Source organism: Tympanuchus pallidicinctus, unplaced genomic scaffold (genome assembly GCF_026119805.1).
Source record: "Tympanuchus pallidicinctus isolate F22 unplaced genomic scaffold, pur_lepc_1.0 scaffold4, whole genome shotgun sequence".
In the NCBI taxonomy this organism is placed as follows: Eukaryota; Metazoa; Chordata; class Aves; order Galliformes; family Phasianidae; genus Tympanuchus; species Tympanuchus pallidicinctus.
This window is the reverse complement of record NW_026294758.1, coordinates 8,695,661-8,715,004: the sequence shown is the minus strand read 5'-3', so window position 1 is coordinate 8,715,004 and position 19,344 is coordinate 8,695,661. Positions and strand designations below refer to the sequence as shown.

Below are 19,344 nucleotides of genomic sequence, written 5' to 3'. Positions count from 1 at the left end.
GAAGAGAAGCCAGATTATCTTGCCCAACTGTGTTAAGGAGAAAGAAGTTTAGATATTCAAATGTGTAGTTGGCACTATCCTCAAAGTTTTAATTTATTTTACCATTAGTTACGTGAGAGATAATCCATGTAAACACTAGTCTTGGCAGAATTGCAGGAGTAATATTTTTACAAGGAAGACCTGTTATAGAATCTTTCTCTATGAGTCAGCCCATCCATTGTTTCCCCAGGCATTAGGAGTGCACACCATATTTTTCTTGAACAACTATCATTTAGAATGGGCAGCAAAAGTGAGTTCATAGCAAAGCTCCTATGTTAAAGATCATCAAACCACAGCCATGGCCAGATTCCAAAAGCATTTCAGCAGTGCTGTATTTTGTCCAGTGTGAGAGGAACTACATATGTTCAACTAATGGAAGAAGAGTGTGTAACCAACCTGGAGCCTGGTCTGCAAACCTCCTGCCAAGGGTTTCTTTAAGTATGAAGTCTTGCAAGAAGCAACCATGGTTGACACAGCTTCCCATAACAGGTTGTTGGTGCATGACACATTACATAACATTCGATTCTGCCACAGGCATGTGTATTTAGTCCTGGCTTTGAAGAGCTATAGTTTCTTTCCAACATGGACTACATAGGGAAGAGACATAGTATGGGGGAATGCCAAGTGTTTGTCACATTCAGGTGCAAGAGAATCAGGAAGGGCTTCAGGAAACCAGAGCTACAGTGTGACTGAAAGGTTTTTGTGTGCATCTTGGCAGCGGTGTACTGCTGGAAATCACAATGTGCTGGGGAGAGTGTGTAGCACAGACACACAAATGCATATTTATGCACTTCAGGATGTTTCCCTTCAGCTTGGTGACCACCATATGGTCATATGGCTTTTCACACATCTCACAGTTTTCAATTCAAAAACCTAGTATTTACTGGGAATTTATTAATTAATCAATATCAAGTAATGGGCAAAGATTAGCTGTAGAGTTAGTACACTTCACCATGCTAAGCCTTCCATTTGTAGTCCATTTAACAATTTGGACAGTTTTTCTTTACTGTTCTTCCTATTTCAAAAGCCAGCTGATGGAGCCAAAGTCTACAGCTTGTCCCAAGACAGAAAATATGCTTTATGATATTTTTCTAGATTTTACTTTTATAGGGAAGTTTGAATCATTGTTAGGTCTGAAATATGCCAGCGTGATATTAACCGTTGCTACAAAATAAGACTGTTGAGTCTTAAAATGATCAGATATGCTGAATAATTTGACACTGTTTATCAGGTCCTGTTACACAACAAGTATGTGATTACTTTACCTTATCAAAATCTTACAGGTAAATGTTATTATTCTTCATTTTGTCTGAATAAATCGTATCAATGATGTTAAGCCTATTTCTCTCTATTTCTAAGTGCCCTCTTCTTCCAAATATATAAGCATTACTAAAGTGATAAATAATATATGATTTTTCATTCTTCAGTAAGTGAAGAAAAAAGTTGTTTTCCCTGTGTTTGTGCGTGATGTCAAAGATCTGTTACAATACAGTCATCTGGGGGAAACACAAACTATTTTAGCAGGCCTCTAATGTTGTTCTTGTGATCAGTTCTAAGTTCTCTAAGTAGAGATGATGTCACTTAGTTACCCATCCTAGTACTTGGTTTCTATGTTGATAAAATAAATTACTAAAAAGCATAATTTGCTCCATGCTGATTGGGATTGTAAAATTACAGACCATGCTCAATATTTTGGTCATGGAATAAATGTATTCTGAAAAAATACATAATTTCTAGGCAGAGGAATTTTTCTAAAATATTATTCTTTTCATTATTAATATATAAGCACAATTCACATGAGTAGCATAATTCTCCTCTGCTGCTTGCCAACACCAGAGGCAAATCCAGAAATTGCTCAGAAGTATTTTTAAAGGGATATGTGATCTCAAGTTGTCTCTGTGTGTTGACTACCAATTATATATGCCCGCTATATCAGCTGGCATTCAGCAATATAAATACCTATTCTTTCACCCTGTAATAAGAAGAAATTGCTGTTAAAATGAAATACAGAGAAGTTCTAGACACTATAGCCCTCTGAAGCAGAAAGCAGAGAGATTCAGGTGCTTGAACAGATGGAGTTGCTTCAAGGACACCTAAAAAGTCAGAGGTTCCATCTTTCCTCTAACAACTCAGTGCACTGACAGAAAGTTCAGGATGGCAGACTTCCTGATTTTAGTTCTATTGCTTCTCTTCTTGCACAGTAGTCAAGAGCTGTAGACAAGTAGACAAGTCTGCTCAGCTCATGATCTGTGCATACTCCTGTTTTAGTTTTCCAAAGATGCTTATGAAGTTCCACCAAGTATCAAAAGAAGTTTTTCAGGTTTGAAAGCAAGGTGTGCTATGTCAGGTGTCCTTTCCAGGGTGTAGGCGTGCATGCTTTTCTGTGTACAATCTGTGAAAATGTGTTACTTACTGCAGATTCTTCTTATAAAACAAATAGAGTATTGTGGTGTATTGCTTTGGAAAAAATAAATAAATAAATAAAAAAGCACCCAGAGGCAGGCTTCTGATAGACCAAGTCCTGCAATAGTAAGAGAGATTGAAATCAAGGTCTTGCAAAAGCAGTTATTGGTCAGTGCTATACCAGATGACAATACCAGCATTCCTCTAGTACCTGTCCATTCTTATTATTCCTTATCTTTTGTGGCATCTCTTTCACCCCTTCTCTTAGGAGAAAATCCTTCTATGGCTTCTTCAGTTTATGCAAGAACAAGGGATTTCACTGGATGAAGTTGATCAGGATGGAAATACTGCTGTTCACATAGCTGCTCAACATGGCTATCTAGGATGTATACAGGTAGAGTATTATCTACATCAGAAATGTAGTTTAAGTCAAATGAATTTTGAATTATGAGCTATTGAAGTATTAAAATGTTTACAGGAAACTTTACACATAGAACTAGTTATTAATACCTTAAGATATACTGGAATAAACAAATAGAACTCAGACTAAAACACCATAAAGTTCTTTTTTAAAATTCTATTATGCTATTTTGAACCTAAAGTAAACATACTGCCAGAAGATAGCATGATTATTTAGTTTAGGCACGAGCAGTTAATACATGTGTTGCTCTGTAAAAAAAAAAGGCAGCCAATATGGATGTGATCTTCTTACTGATTTTGATGTTTTCCTTCTGTTTCTTTTTCCAATGAAAAGTTGCAGCTCTTCTTAGCAAAGTCTAAAAGTTGCAATTTGTTCTGTGTGCTAGGATTTCCACCTTGAGCAAACCATTCTTTCCAGAGTTGTAATCTTTTAGTGTAACAATACGAAACATAATAGTGTGAAAGTGATTTCTTAAACAAATTGTATTTCCACAAAGAGCAATACAGCTCTGTTATACAGAGCTGCTTTAAAGGGAATTTGACCTGTTGAGAGAAGATTTGTATGGCTACAGTGCTTCTGAGAGCCAGATCTGAATAAATCAGTTTGGATAACTCTCTACAGTACCAGTGTTCAATGTAGACAAGCCAAAAACGCTGTATGGTTGAACTGAATGGCGCTTGGAAAAAAAACCCAACTTCACTTTGTCTTGAATCAAGGACACAGATGTACCCTTTGTCCATCAGAGTCAACAGAACCATTAGTCACAGGAGTACATTCTAGTATTTGGTGGTGGGATCACTTTGAATGAAAGCTGTTTGGAGAAAAAATAGTAACAAAATTAATTCAGGCAACTAAAAAAATGATATTTGAGAAACAAATCAGCTACTGAAGAGTGGCTTGAAGAGCAGATCCTCATGTTACAATCTACATAGTGCTATTTGCAGATTTGTAACTCCTCCTGCTTGTTTATCTTTATTGGCAAGTTAATCTCAAGGTTTTTTTTATGTTCAGTACAGTTCAAGAGTGCTCATAAGTTTCTATTCGTCTCCTTGGTCAGCAGACGAAAAGGTCTCTGTGCCTGCTGCTCTGAGTCAACAAGGTCACTCTAAACCCTAGCTGGTCTCATCTGCTCCTGAATAATTCAGTCAGCCTAGGTGGAGCTCAACCACCCACACCCCCTACAGCTAATGATGCTGTTTTGGGATATATTACGGTTTGGTTCAGCATTTTTTTCTAGAGTGCTGTAAGAAAAGCCTGACTAAAAACTGCTGCATACACCTAGCTCTCATTCTATACATGCAAAAATTGGAACACTGATTATCATAAACTAGAAGAAAGCGTGAGAGTTTGTTTTTAGTTATTGCAAGTCTTGAAGTCAGCTTGACAGAACTTTGTGTTTACAATGTTTTGGATTCAAATTCCAGAATTCAGAGATTGTGTTCACTATCTGGACAGTTTCCTAGCAACAAGCTGGAGTTTTACTTCTGTGTTTAACACAGGGATAAGCATCAGAATATGAGCTGTGGCCTAAAGACTAGAAGCTGACAATTACTTCAGTATTCTCTAAGGAGATAGTAGAGGGTAACCCAGCTGGAAAGCAATGAGATGTTTTCCAACGTGAAAACAGCTTGAAAAACTCTTTGAACAGATTTCTTTCTTCATAATTCTAAATAGTTCTGAACCTTAATAATGTTGAGCCCATCAGAACCAAAGAGGTTTTTGGGAAGACTCTACTCCACCTTTTCTATCCAAGCATTAATTCTCTAATAGCTTCTCTAAAGATATTTGAGGCTGTTCCACTGAGTGTTTCAAACCCAGCTATTACAGCTCATTGCTGCCCTCTATAACCTCAGACACAAATGTTCTAGCATGGATGCTTCTCAGTTGCAGCTGCCCATGTCTCCTTTTCTAAGTCTACCATGTTCAAAATTAGCACAATGGTCAGCAAAGCACAGACATCTGAAAAAGTTTATTGCCATGTCTCAGAAGTGAATTATTAGTTGCTTAAATGTAAGTATTCTGTTTTCATTTGCTGGTTTTCACATTTTTCATTCACAGTATGAATGCTAGAAGCTATGTTATCTCACAGAAACAAATGTTATCTCACAGAAACAAATGAGCAGAAAACTAACAGAATTTCAAAAGCAGAAGGAAAAATGCAAACTTTGTACAATGCCTTTTAACCACAGAACACTCTGCTGTGTTACCCTTGCTCCTGTGGATTTTAGTTATGTGTAAAGATTCATGCTTATGGATGTCATTGTTTCCTTTCTTGACTTTACAGACATTAGTTGAATATGGAGCAAATGTCACCATGCAAAACCACATGGGAGAGAAACCCTCACAAAGTGCTGAGCGACATGGGCACACGATGTGTTCCCGCTACCTAGTGGTGGTGGAGACCTGTATGTCATTGGCCTCTCAGGTTGTCAAGCTAACAAAGCAACTAAAGGAGTAAGTGTTTAGTTCTTAGGGTTCTTAGGGGTTTATTCTTAATACCATTTTTTGTTTTCAGTTTGTTAGCAGTGTCCACTTTCTGCTTCTCATATGAGTCATATTCCTCCCTTATTTTGCCATGCTTTCTCACTCCTTCACCTTTAGTTTGTCAGCTGTTCTGTTTCTGGCATCTTTTTGTGAACTGAAATGAAGGGAATGGGAGTGAAAAGGGGAATATACACAATATAAATGTATACATAAGCAATGCAGTCCTTTTCCCCATTGAGTGCCTTGAGATGACATCATTGCTGATCACAATTTTTGTTCATATGGCATGTTTCCTTTTATATACAGTTGGTGGCTCTTCACAGTTGTAATATTGGTTTTCAATATTAGGAGGAAACAGAAATAGCAGAGCTTTTCATCTACCACAGGCAGTGAAAATGCCTTTTGAAACAATATATATAATGAAACCATATCATGTTATGCAAACAGTGTGAACGATTGTATTGAGTGTAAACTCCATGGTTTTATTTGCATATGGTTGAAAACAGGTGGCCTCTGTGACAAGAGGTCAGGGGGTTTCAGCCATTTCCAACAAAAGAGCAGCTGAAGGACACAGCTGAGTTTATCATCCAAGCTGCTGATGTCTCTAAGGGAACGTACTTGAAAAATGGCAGAATATGTCAAGGAGGAGGGAACAAAGAGAGATTGAGGTAACAAAAGCATCAAAGGAGTTGCAGGTGCTCTGTGATAAGGAAAAAACACCTACAAAGGAACTGCTGCCCATGCAGGAGCAGGGAGCAGGCACACTCCTTGAGGGCAGTGGAGCCCTCACATAAGTCCATGCCATATCAGTTGGATCCTGAATAAACTGAAGTGTGCAAAGCACTAGAGTACAAGAAGTGTGAGAAGGAAGGAGAGAAGCTGCTGCACACTGTTTCAGACCTATGTCATTCACTGCATTCCTGAAAAGAGTGAGTGTAATCTGCAGTGATAGCATGGGGATAGGAGAGTTGCCTAGAGTGAAGCCTGACAGTGAGGCAGGAAAGGTGCTTGGAGCACAGATGAAAGTAGTAAAAGCCCAAACAAGGGGAAGTTAGGTGTTTTATATGTTTTCCTATTTTTGTTTCCCAATACATAATCCATAAAAATTCATGCTAATTGTCTATAAATTAAATTTATCAAATCTGTTTTGCTTCTGATGGTAGCTGATAAGTGACGTGCCTGTGGTTATCTCAACACACTTCAATTCTTCCTAATTTTTGCCCCTATCTCATGGAGGTGGCTGCGTGGGTGCTTGCCTGCCACCCAGAGCCAACTCACCACAGCAATTCAGTTTTTATTACCATAATAAAATGAAACTTAAAAATAAACAAATAGCGCCATTTTATTATAATCAGATACTTGTTTTGTAATTTTTTTAGGAGAGAATGGGTAGTATTAGTTCTCTGTCCTTACAGGTCTGCATAAAAATCCAAGTATAGCATGAAGTGCATGCCTGGAGCAACTTTTCAAGGAGCCCCATCTCTAATAATGTGGGAGAGTTTATTGGCTGCAGCACCTCTAAAAATCCCAACAGCATCTGAACAAAGTCCAGTTTACAGCCTAAGTCATTTTAAACTGTTCTTATGTAGGAAAAGATCCTGCTTGGGCAGCTGAGCTAGTTTTGCTGTATTTACTCCACCTATTTCTACTGGTCTTCATGGACATTATTCTAGTTATATTCAAATCATGATGGATTACTTGACTGTTCAGGATAGTACTATCAACACACTAACCCTTATCTGCTTCCCTACTTTTTCTCAGCTACTGTAAACATGCGTTGATTGTACACACTGCTTAATTTTCTGGACTCCTTATCAACAAGGCATAAGAAATTCTCTGAATACTGTATGCCTCCAACCACTAGAAGACTGAAATGACTGATACTGTGCAAGAAGAACAGAGTACAGAAACTGTCTTAAATCAACACCTTAAAGATCTTTCTTCAATGGTCTGAAACCAAAGAAGAGATTAATATATTTCATTCTCTTCTTATGAGCTCTTCCAGACAACACAAAACAGTTCTATTCAGAAATCACCCTAATCCGTCACACTCTCTGGAGTCATTCCTGAAGAGAAGTCACAAAAGCAAAACAATAAAATCACAGTCTGCCAAAGTCTTCATGTCTTACGGATCTTTGATCCAAAGCAGTTCATTTTAAAGATGAAAAACTGCAACAACAACAACTTTTGAGTTCAATCTAGGTCCCCTTTCAGCAAAGATTTTATGAAAGAAGGAAACTATTTCTAACTAGAAAATTTTGATTAAATCTTCATAGGAGGATTAACTGAGACTGTTCCAAGAAAATGAAGAAACAAAAAAAATCTTTCTGTAGTTAAAAAAGGAAAGTGGCCCACAGAAATAAATAAATAAATAAATAAATAAATACATCTGCTACTAACTTCAAAATAAATCTTTGGTTTTCATCTCTTGCTAATTACAGAACTTTGGTCAAACCAATACAATTTTCTGAACAATTTTCTGAGAGAACCCAGTATAGTCACAAAAATTTTTCACAGATCCTATACAAAGTACTGGTTGTCGTTCTGCTTTCACACAACTCTGTAGGCCTTACCAAGTCACTGTCTCACATTTTACAATTTGCCATGTAGAAAGAGTCTGAAGCTCTGACTGATGACAAGTTGAATGTGATCCAGCAGCATGCCCTGGGGTGCATCAGGTACAGCACTGCAAGCGGGCAAGGGAAGGGATGGTCCCACTCTGCTTCACCTGGCGTGTACTTGAGTACTGAGTACAGACATGGGCATGGAAGGACATGAAAATATTGGAAAACATCCAAAAGAGAGCTACAGAAATGATGAAGGGTCTAGAGGACAAAACATATAAGGTTCCTTGGTTTGTTTGACCCATAGGAGATCGAGAGGTGGCTTCATCACAGCCTACATCGTCCTAAATAGGGAAGCAGAGGGGCAGAGGCATGGAACAGGCTCCTCAGAGGTGTTGTCACAGCCACAAGCTGCCACGGCTCAAATAGTGTCTGGATAATAGTGTCAGACATAGGATTTGGATTTTGGGTGGTCCTGTGTAGAGCCAGGAGCTGGGCTCAATGATCTTTGTAGATCCTTCCAACTCAGAATATTCTGATTCCATGATTCTATTTTCTAGCTATTATTAAGGCAACATACTATGAATGATGATACTTCATTAGATAATGCTTCACTACATTCCCTATTCAGTAACTAAACACTCTGAATTCATTTAGAGGTTCAGAATTATCTAAGGAGAGGTATCAGGTTCCTCACATAGCACCTAGTGGGATCATTGTCTAAAATACAACCCTATGAATTTGGTATTGAATACCTTAAAGACTTTCTTACTTGTAATTCTGCAGTGGTCTTGTCTCCTGAATCAGACTCATTTTAACACTTAATATTGTTGTTCCAAGGAGTTCAGATCTCTCATTTTCAGTGTTATCATAGGTATGTATGTGACATTTCTCTGGAGAAATGTCTGGCAGGATGTTTCTGTGTACTGTGGGGTGTCCATTAACAAGTTGAACTGTGAAAATGAAGGAGATGTTGATTCTCTTAGCACAATAAAATGTTTAACTGCAAAGAGGATGTTAACACTGTAGAAGAGGTGTTATACATTTCCATTAAAGCTAAACGTTTGAGATTTAGATATTTAGAAATAGAAGTTGAAGAACACATAAAAAGAAAGTCAAACAGATATGTAAGTCTAATGTGAACAAAAGTACTAGAAACATATTAGTTCTGCAGCAACAAACATAGAACATGAGTGAAACAGACGAGGTCATATTTGCCTGCTGGGTTCTTATTTTTCCTGATCAGGTAATTAAACCAAACGTACAAATTGCATCCCAAGTGAAAGATAGTTTATATGCACAAATGAAAAGCTGAAATGAAAATTACTGTTTTCTGGTAGTTTCCCAATAATTCTATCTATCTCTGTGGTATTTGGGGGCACTGAAACTTACATTACCAATGTGTAATTGGTAATTCAGAGTGAGACTGAATGTTGTCTTGTGGTCAGCAAGCTAAAGGGATGTTTTGATATTAAAATAAAGGATCAAAATTGGGAAGGGGTAGGGATGATGAGAACTTTTGTGATAAATGGATCTATTCCTTCATTTTCATAGCACTACTTGAAGATTTGCAGATTAATTTACTAGATTGAGACCTATAGAAATAAGTATTGTTCTTACATAAGAATTTGATGTAGTTATTGTTCTTAATAAGTAATGTTCTCACAGTTCTGTGGTAAACTGAATTTCTGATATGGATGTCACTTTCATATTATTACCAAACTATATTTACCACTGTAGTTTCTATAACATTGGCCTCTAAGATTACTTGCAAATCAGTGCCACACTGAAAGCAATAGACTGCAGGATGTGTAATACTACTAATAATGTGGATGCAGAGCACAGGCAGGACCTTCCGTAAGGTTGGGCAGTAAGCAGATGGGTCTTTTCCTACTCTTCTGGAATAGTGAGCTCGGTTGTGTATCTGAGGAAGGTTTTACCAGCCCTTTCCAGTAGGCTAAGACTCTCAGTACATTTGCAGGGAGAAAAGGATAGAGTGGTTGTTTAAACGACTGTTTAGCTGAGTAAAAGCTATCCACCGAATACAGGAAGTAATTTCTTAATCTGTCCCATTGTTCTTCCTTTCCACAATCAAGAGCCATGTGGCCCTGCTGTTGCTCTGAAATATGTTCATTTCTGGAATTTTATTTTCTGTAAGTCACTTAGTTCCCATGAGCTATTTATGATCCCACATTTGTCCTTGTACAAAGTTTAATAAGTAATCTCTCACAAACAAGTGCATCTTTGTGTTGGTATTGTACAGTGATCACAAAATGCCCTTAGGATTTTGGAAGTACAGAATCTCTGCTCATGCTGTTATTTATAAACTCATGTCTTTATCCATTAATCTTACCTGTAGGTGAAGAAGGCTTATCTTTGGAATGCAGTGTTGAACAATTTATCCTGTAGATTACTAACACTGACAGTTATAAAACTCAAGATCACACTGTCTTGCAGGCAGACAGTAGAACGTGTGACGTTGCAGAACCAACTCCAACAACTTTTAGAGGCCCAGCGATCAGAGGGCAAGTCTCTGCCCACATCCACAAGGTAACATGACTGGAATTTCACTGTAGCATGGATTTGCACAGTTATCATGAGAAGTTGTGATCTGTCTAAATAATAGATGAGTTCTGTCGAAGTGAATGTGCTTCTTTTACCCTGTGGGCTTGAAGCTGAGAATTTGAAAGTGTGTAATGTTATATAAATATTGGACATATTGATTATGGAATTAATAGTTTCAGTTTTTCCCCAGAGTTAAAATCAGATTTACAGTGGAATAGATTGTATCTTGTGTTAGATTAATAGCAGAGAATCCTAGAAGCCCCTACAAATGTAATACGAAAGTGTGACCTTGTGCTGGTTCACCATACCTACCAGCTGTTACTCGTAAAGACAGTTACCAGCAAAACATGCTGTCAGGGTAATAAGATCCTTAAGCTCATTAAATCTTTTGCCTGCAGTAGCTCTTATAAAAGGCCAAAACTCTAGAAATTTCACATATTATTTATTCTCTGTCCACGCAAGTCCCAGAAGTCGACACAGCCTTAAAGAGGAAGAAAGAGACCCTTCCAGCAGACACACAGCTTAGGGCCTCCTGATCTGTCTCTTAACTTCTGCCACAGATTTCCAATGTGGTGCATGGAAATCAAGTAAGCACACAGCCTCCCTCTCAAGATGACACTGAAAGGAATAAAATAATTCAGGTGCAAATAGGGCTCAGTTTACCATTACCTTCTAATTCAGTTTCCTCTGCAGAAGGTGCACACAGTGTTTTCCCTTGTTTCGTGGAGTCTCAAGGGAGTTAAATATGTGTTAAAAGTAGAAATCCAGCTTAATTAAAACTTCTTCCACTGACATTGGTGGCCTGAACTCTGGGATGTCATGTATGAACCTGCAGTAGTGGTGACTGTTTTCTGTTCGATCTTGCAGAATTTTATGCACTGCTTTGAACAAGTACATCATATCCCTGAAGTTCATCCGTCAGTATTTCAGACAAGTGCAAGTAGTTACAAAATAGGTAATAAAGACATTGGGATAGGCGGTGCACTTCTTTAAAGGAACTTTGGCTACAGAAGGGATTAAAAATCCAAATTCCTGCTGAAGCAGAAAACCACACTGGAAAGAGTCTTTTTGTCCTTTTTGTTAGTAATCATGGTCTTTGTACTTCATGTCTGCCAGCTCAGCAGGGACAAAGGGACCAAACGCTGTCTTCCAGCTCATTTGGTTTCTGTGATTTTTGCTGGCTGGACTTTCCATGTGGTCTTTCATCTGAGTACTTGTGAGCACCAGGACAGTTTCAGTATCAGATAAGAATAGGTGAGAGCAGAACTCTCATCATTCATTTTTTCTGTAAGACAGTAGGTTTCAACATGGCTGTAGTTAAGTAAGTGAGTTTGAAAATGGCAACCTATTATTTTGAATTTGTTTTCATGGATGGTTGCTACTTCTTCTTCTAATTAGAACTGACTTTGGGATATTGTCATCTTATAGACATTATAGGCAGATGTTAATCTATGAGAATCTAACAAACCTGTTGGCATTATTTATTTTATATACATGTAAATTCTATTTTGGTTTGCCCATTTTCCCACAAGGATAACTCAAAATGGACTGAAGGTGGATACTATATTCATGTGAATCTTGTACACAGTTTATGGACTTGGCAGGGAAGAAAAACAGAGAAGAGACAAAAAAAAAAAGGAAAAAGAGATTATTGATTCACTGCTTCACATCAACCTTAATTTTTCCACTTTACCGTTGTTTAAAGAAAAATTGGCTTAAAATAAGAATGTGGAGCATCAAAATCTGGTATATATCATGGGAAAAGAAATGGCCTGTGTAATTTCTATTTCTATTTCCATTTCCACTTCCTTACTATATATCATTTGCAGTGCTAAAATTAATTTATTGATCTAATAATACTGAAATAAATTAATGTCACTATTCACCTGCTTTTCTGTATTTCATGTCTGAAAAGGTTTGAGTGTAAACATACATGAATTTTTATGAAGTCTTATTTGGCTGCTGTCAGATGAAGCTTATATTTATGAAATCATTGCTGTACATAGAGCTGATACTTAGTGGTATTTAAAATCTTTATCTTATCTTTTAATCTTTATCTTCTGTAATGTGGGGTGACTTGAATAGTAGGCATTTGCCCTTTTGGCTTTTTTTTCACCTTCTAATCTATGTCAGTTCCCACAGAAAGGCGACAGTAGTTTTGCAAAAGTTTCTCTGATAAACAAGTCTTTGGCATTGACATTATTCTTTTTCTTTTAAGGTTTTTCCTTTGTAAAAGAAAGTGGAGAGACTTAAGTTCTAATTAGAAATGGAAGCAGGGTTACATCCTTTTCTCTGTAATCTTCATTCTAGCATCATAGTAATGAATTCCACGTGAGTAGTGAGAAAGAGGACAAGTAACAATAAGCTGAGACAGACTTGTAAACGGGAAATGACAGTTTTGCATTTTATATGTGCATTAATTTGGCCGTGGTATTTCCTCCTCTTTTTTTCTTTAAGCTCACCATCATCCCCTGCCTCTGGCAAACCCCAGTGGAAACCATCTGAAGCAGATGAATTGTCTCCACCGAAAAGTAAATTGAACGCCCAAGATGGGATTCAGATTCTTGGCAGCTTGGGAACTTCTAGTCGCACTCGAGCCAAGATGAAAGATGAGGACTCAGATAAAATCTTGCGCCAGTTGTTGGGAAAGGAAATCTCTGAAAATGTCTGTATGCAGGAAAAACTGACCTTGGAATTTCAGGATGCTCATGCATCCTCCAAGAACGTGAAGAAGATTTTGCCAGAGAAAAGGGAGCTGAAGTTAGCCAGACTGAGGCAGCTTATGCAGAGGTCTCTCAGTGAGTCTGACACAGACTCAGCTAATTCTGAGGATCATAAGAACACTCCTGTGAAAAGAACTGACAAACTAAGGCCTCAACCCATAGTGGAAAGTGTTGAGAGTACAGAGAGTTTGCACCTGATGATTAAGAAGCATACTTCAGCAGCAGGGCGCCGCTTCCCTTTTAGTACCAGAGCTTCTAAGTCAGTGGATGGCCACAGCCCTTCCCCTACTTCAGAGAGCAGCGATCCAGATAACGAGGCTCAGTATCAATCTGGTACTGTACCTCAGGGCCAGTTTTGTGGAGACAGCTCTCCTTCCAGCACAGACGGTGCTGCTGCTCAAAAGGTTGCCACAAGCCCTAAGAGTGCACTTAAGTCTCCATCTTCAAAACGCAGAACCTCGCAAAATTTGAAACTCAGAGTGACTTTCGAGGAGCCTGTGGTGCAGGTGGAGCTAGCTGAGGCAGAGCTAAATGAGGAAAAGGATAAAGAACGGGGCAAAGCACTTTCACGGGCTCCACCCACCACTGGAGAACCATCAGGGGACCAGCTAAAAAGGCCTTTTGGAACCTTTAGATCCATAATGGAGACACTGAGTGGTAACCAAAATAATAACAACAACTGTCAAACGGCAAATCTGATCAAAACCTCATCGACGCTGCCTTTTTCGTCGTTAGGAAGAAAGACAGCAGACAGCAAGGGAAACCCAGCAGCTCTGACAAAAGGAAGAAACAAGCCAGTGAGTGCACTGAAAGGAGCTTTTTTTTCCTTCTTTTTAAGTAATGAATGTTTGACAGCTTCTTCTTCCTACCTTTCTACAGCAAAAGGATATACACAAGTAATTTACTGTATTTGAGAAGTAGAAAATCAATCCACTGTTTTAATTTTAGAAGGCTTTTTTGAGGAGTAGCAGGCTTTGGTACACTACCAAAGTACATAGTCCATACTTTCAGTGCACGTGGTGCACATATTCTGTACTGAAAGCTCTCCACGCAGATATGATTCATCTGGAAATGATATTAGATGTTGCTCTGAGTGAGAGGTCATAAAAACAGAATGCCATGTTCGAATGCATGGGATTTTCTGCACAGTAAATACCTGAAGGACTAGACCAACCATGCTCTATGCACATAATGAAGCCCACAGGATGAAAATTAGTGGCAGAATGTAAAAACAGCAGAAGAGGTTCTCCCTGCTTCTATGCAAGCTACAGCCATCCCCTAATATCTAAGCTGTCGATACCCAACCTCCTCTGCAGCCTCCTCCCCGGAGCACAGGATCTTCCCTTAGCAGAGCATGTGGTTGGTCTGTAGCAAAATGGACTGATTCCCCTCTCTGCAGTGGGCAGTGTGCTTTTGGGGATCACAGCAGAATGAGGGATGTCTCCAGTTACAAGTCTAGCTCTTCTGCTCAAAATCAGGGAGAAAATAACTTGAATAAATGTATCTTCCGAGAGTTGGAGGTGGGAAAGACTGTGAGCACAGTGTGTTTGTAGAGCAGAGAGAAGTTCAGGTATCTGGAAATCTAATAAGGAAATGAGTGAAAGGCAATGGTAGATAATTTAATCCTCTCTGAAAGGCTGTGTGGAAGGGGGGTGGATGGAAAGACATGAGGCAAAAGAATAAGTTCAAGATGAAAAAAAAATAAAGAATGTAAGGCAGACTAGATGTAGGAAGAGGGATAGTGAATTATATACTGCAAAAAGTATGATGAGGTAATGGGAGAAAAACACAGGAAAATCTTAGGCACAGAGCAGACAACATGAATGTGGAAAAGATACATCTGAAACAGAGAACTGGAAAATAGTAACAAATCCATATTAATGTGTGTTACTAAAAGCACATGGTATCAGAATGTGAAGTGAATTGAAAATTTCAGAGGAGGTCTAATAGGCTAAATTGAAGTGGAAGTGTATTTATTAAAGTTCAGTTGGAGTCGTGGTATGAACTGCTAATTTGCATATCACTCAACTGAATTGCCATAGAAGTCTTTTCTTAACCCAGTGGCAATTTATTTTTCAAAAGGATGGTTCCAATTTTGTGGTGATAAACAATCTCCCTTCAAAGGCATTCTGATGGAGTGCAGTCTCATGAGTGTTTTTCATAGATCCCAAACAAGTTTAAAGAGTTGAGTAAGATAATTCTAACAACATTGTCACTTGCACTGCAAAATGCACATCACTTGTGAAAACTCTGCTTGTTTTTGTTGTTGTTATGAACATCAGAATTATAGAAGGAATATATTTTCATACCTACCTAAAAGACCACAGCATATACCTCCAAGAAGAAAAAGATTCAGCCTGATTTACTAACTTAAAAAGAAATCTGTTAAAATGCTGCCATGGCCATTTGACTGCATGTTTTGATAGATTTCCTAGTTATGCATGTGGGAAGCTCAATGCATGTTTCTGACTGATCTGATATTGTACTTCCTTAGGGGCCTTGCTTCAGCCACACCAATCTTTCCTCTAGCACACTGAATGAAGAACATCTGTGTAACTATGCTTGGTATGTGCATGGAGATATTTATCATCTCTGTTGTTTTGTCTTCTCAAATTGCATGTGTTTTCTAACTTCATAACTGAAATAATAGAATTGATTGATGCACAAGAAGGGAAATAAATAGATAAGTAGAACATCTCAATTCCTAGAAAAGCAGAAATTTATGAAGGATTTTTGCTGATGTCACCACTGAGCTGGAGATTTCATTTCCAAGCAGGCGTAAAAAATAGTCACGCTCATAAATCCACTAGAGAGTATAGCTTACTTTGGCTGAGTATTCAGCCTCTGTTGAATGAAGTGAAGTACCAGATGACATTGGAAACTAAATTTCCTCTCATAAGGTGAACAGAAACACCACAGTTCTTCTCTAAATTGAGAATATAGAGAACATGAGGCAGGATGCTGTATGGTAAGTCCAGTGCTCTCCTGCTTTTATAGATTTTTCTTACTCTCCCTCAGACTTTGAAGTTAAATCTGCTTTTGAAAAGTTTGATGACTTTGACTGCATTTAAACTCTTAAATGTATTCCATGAGGGCTAATCAGGCAGATGGAGACCAGTCCCTCAAAGTACATAAAGACATGTTGGAGAAAACATTTGACAAAATATACGTTTGTTTTACAAGCAAATTACTTTTAAAAATTAGCTCTCATCATTTATCAACTGTTCTAAATTAGTGAGATGATCATGGTTTTTTGTTAAGCTGAGACATAAATCCTTTCATTAGATCTGGAAATGACTGTATTTCTCTTCAAAATTATCCATTTGAAGAAACTTCTGAGAAAATTATAAGCTAATCATGCTGCAGTTCAGAAGCTTAAATTCCTCACAAGTTACTTTTTTTCTAAAAATCTAATAAATTTTTTTGTTCACTTTTTTTTTCCTACTGTCAGGAGCTTCCCATGTTTAAAAACTTAATTTCCGTAAAGCGAAGGAAGGGAAGTTCTGAAATCAGCAGCAAGATTTATGTGAATCCAGAAGCAGAACTGTAAAGTTTCCTAGAACTTTAATTGTACTGTGAAAACAAGGGAAATTCCAGCATAGAAAGCTGCCTGCAGAGCAGCAGTTTGAGGGAGTATCAGTGAACAGCCTCCAGTACCCACAGTGTGTCCAGGCTGTGTATGGCTGTCCATACACAGCCATAATCTTGTTCTTTTGTTGGAGCCATCCCATAGATTTCATCAGTTGCTGTAATTTGCTGTTGCTTTATGTAAACTCTTATGTGAGCAGGGTGGCAGTTCACCCAAGGCAATAAGAGAGAGTACAAATTGGCTGCAGGTGGGCCCCTACATGTTGCCATCCATGAGGCACTGTGATCCACCGTGCCATGGAGCTGCTCTGCTTCTCCATGCTCCCATGGCAATGGAGCGTATGGAAAATCAGAGTAGAAAACAAGGAGTGTGCAATTAGAACTCAGCTTCAAAGTGCAGTTATTGTACCCAGAGACTAGGACAGAAGTGGACAGATTGTGTGCCAGATTAAGTGGCATAAGATTTCTAAAGTCCATGTAAAAACCTTTTGCTCTTCCCATAAATCAGAATGCAGGCATGCAGCCTCTCAGAATTTCTAGGAAATTCTAGGAATTTCAGGAGTTCTAGGAAAAAGATGCTTATCTCTACATTTAATAAACTAGTTATGATTCAAACTAGTGCAATATAAAAATAATTTAAGTCTTGACCCACAGAATTTAAGGATGTTCTTTTCTGAGTTGCAAGTTTCTAAGTTTAAGACAAATATTTTGTACACAACCTTGCCATTTGGTCCAGGTTTTTTACCATCAGGATCTATCCTTTGCAACCACTATCCAGCTTGTCATGGTTGCATTGTAGGAGCTTTACTGCAGTAGTTTCTGAAAAGAAGACATAACTTCATTGAAAGTTGCCATGGGCTGGACAGTTGGTCCAAAATCCTTCATCTGAAAGGTTAATTGAAGAGAAGGAGAGTAGGCTGGGGTCTCGGGAGAAGGCAGTGTGAAAGGAACTGAAGAAACAGCGTTTAGTTTTCCTACCTTAACTAGAATAATATACACAGTTGTCTTGTACACAATTGATAGATTATAAAATTGTTTTAATTAAAGTTTACGTATGGTGGAAATAAAAATATACTGTAGATAAATAATTTTCTGTGTATGTAATAAAATTCATAATTGTTTCAACTAATATGTAATTATATTGTTAAATGTGATGTAGTCCCAGCATTAAAAAGAGGCATGTTTTCCCTACTTCTTGAAGCAGGCACATAAAGAAAGTCCAGCAAGCTACCTTCTGTAGATGAGTTCCTTCCATGTAGTGTAAGGAACAAACACAACACAGGTTCTGTTTGTTGTAGTGGATCCTTTTGCCTCTGTGTTGCTATTTCCTGAAAAATATAAGAGGTTTTAGGCTTTCTGTCCATTATTTCCAGAACATTTGGCAGCATACTAATTAGTGTTCTGACTTAAAAAGCTCCTCATCTTTCTATTGCTTTCCATCTTTGATTGCAGAATAGAAGCTACATGAAAGTCAGTAATAATCTGCAGTATTAAGAACTAATGTGTGTAGTACCTAGATCTAGTAGTCTAGATAAATAAGGTAAAAAAAAAAAAAAAAGTAGCAGAGAGTTCAATATTTGCAAATGAAATTAAATAGGGAAAACAAGCACAAGACAAATCCTTCTATATTGTTAGTGTCACTATGAGTAATTTTCTTCTTTTTTCTCTCCAGGCATGATAACATCAGTAGGAAAAGCCAGAAGTCTTACAGTCAAAAGAGTTCAGAAGAGACGGAGCCGCAGGAACTCTTCCTCTAAACCATATCTTGTGATGTCTCACTTTGTCTGAAATGCCTGAAATGAATCCCTTTGAAACACTGATATGAGACATATCCCTCACCAGCAAAACAGCAACTGTTAGGATGCCTTAATTCGTAGCAGTTAGACCATATTCAAAACTTTTTTTATGATATATGTGTATATGTAACTTGTTTGTAAACTGTACTATGTAAAGGCATGGGTGAGCAAAAGCAACAATTTGAGAATTGCTGTGACACAGGCAACCTCCAAAATGTTGGGCCACAAAACACATTTTGTACTTTGTCTCTTGCATGGATATGTTGTCATATATCTTTTGTTCCCTTTGTCAATGAAATATGCTGTCAAAGTTTCAGTCAGGACTCTGCCTGCTCAGCTCTTCAATGAGACAGAGGCAAAAGCATTGATTCAAGTAAGTTTTGTTTGGTTTTATTTCTACTTTTTGTAAAAAAGGAAATAAAGACACTGTTAAATAGAAACGCTGAGTTTAAATATTTCTCATACTTCACTCTTTTAAGCTTCAGGTATTGTTTTTTCCAGATACATTTGATAGCGAGGCAATATCCAGCATCAGAATTTTAGTACAGGCATTCATCTGAATGTTTATTTAGTAGTCCCCTTTCAGACTTAAAATATGTAGAAAAAGCAATTTTAATTGCTTTTAAAAAATGCATAAATGCAATTTTAAATTACTGTTTATTGTTACTTGCCAAACACTGGCTATATGCTTGGCTCACCAAATGACCATGACCATGCTCCTTCAAAGCTGTCACGATCCTTTTATTGAATTCACTTGGAAA

At 37.9% G+C, this 19,344-nt stretch overlaps 1 protein-coding gene across 4 annotated transcripts in view; it reads left to right on the top strand.

Annotated features, from left to right (window-relative positions):
- SNCAIP (synuclein alpha interacting protein) overlaps positions 1-19,023 on the top strand; it is a 79,514-nt gene extending 60,491 nt beyond the window's left edge. For 3 of the 4 annotated variants that reach the window (XM_052700595.1, XM_052700591.1, XM_052700592.1), the window contains 6 exons: positions 2,711-2,836; positions 5,148-5,317; positions 10,369-10,461; positions 12,934-13,996; positions 15,694-15,764; positions 18,460-19,023. In XM_052700595.1, coding sequence (XP_052556555.1) covers positions 2,711-2,836; positions 5,148-5,317; positions 10,369-10,461; positions 12,934-13,996; positions 15,694-15,764; positions 18,460-18,544 — 1,608 coding nt within the window. In that variant the 3' untranslated portion in view covers positions 18,545-19,023. The remainder of the gene's footprint in view (positions 1-2,710; positions 2,837-5,147; positions 5,318-10,368; positions 10,462-12,933; positions 13,997-15,693; positions 15,765-18,459) is intronic. The other variant, XM_052700594.1, reaches the window with a different exon arrangement.
- Positions 19,024-19,344: the final 321 nt, after the last annotated feature.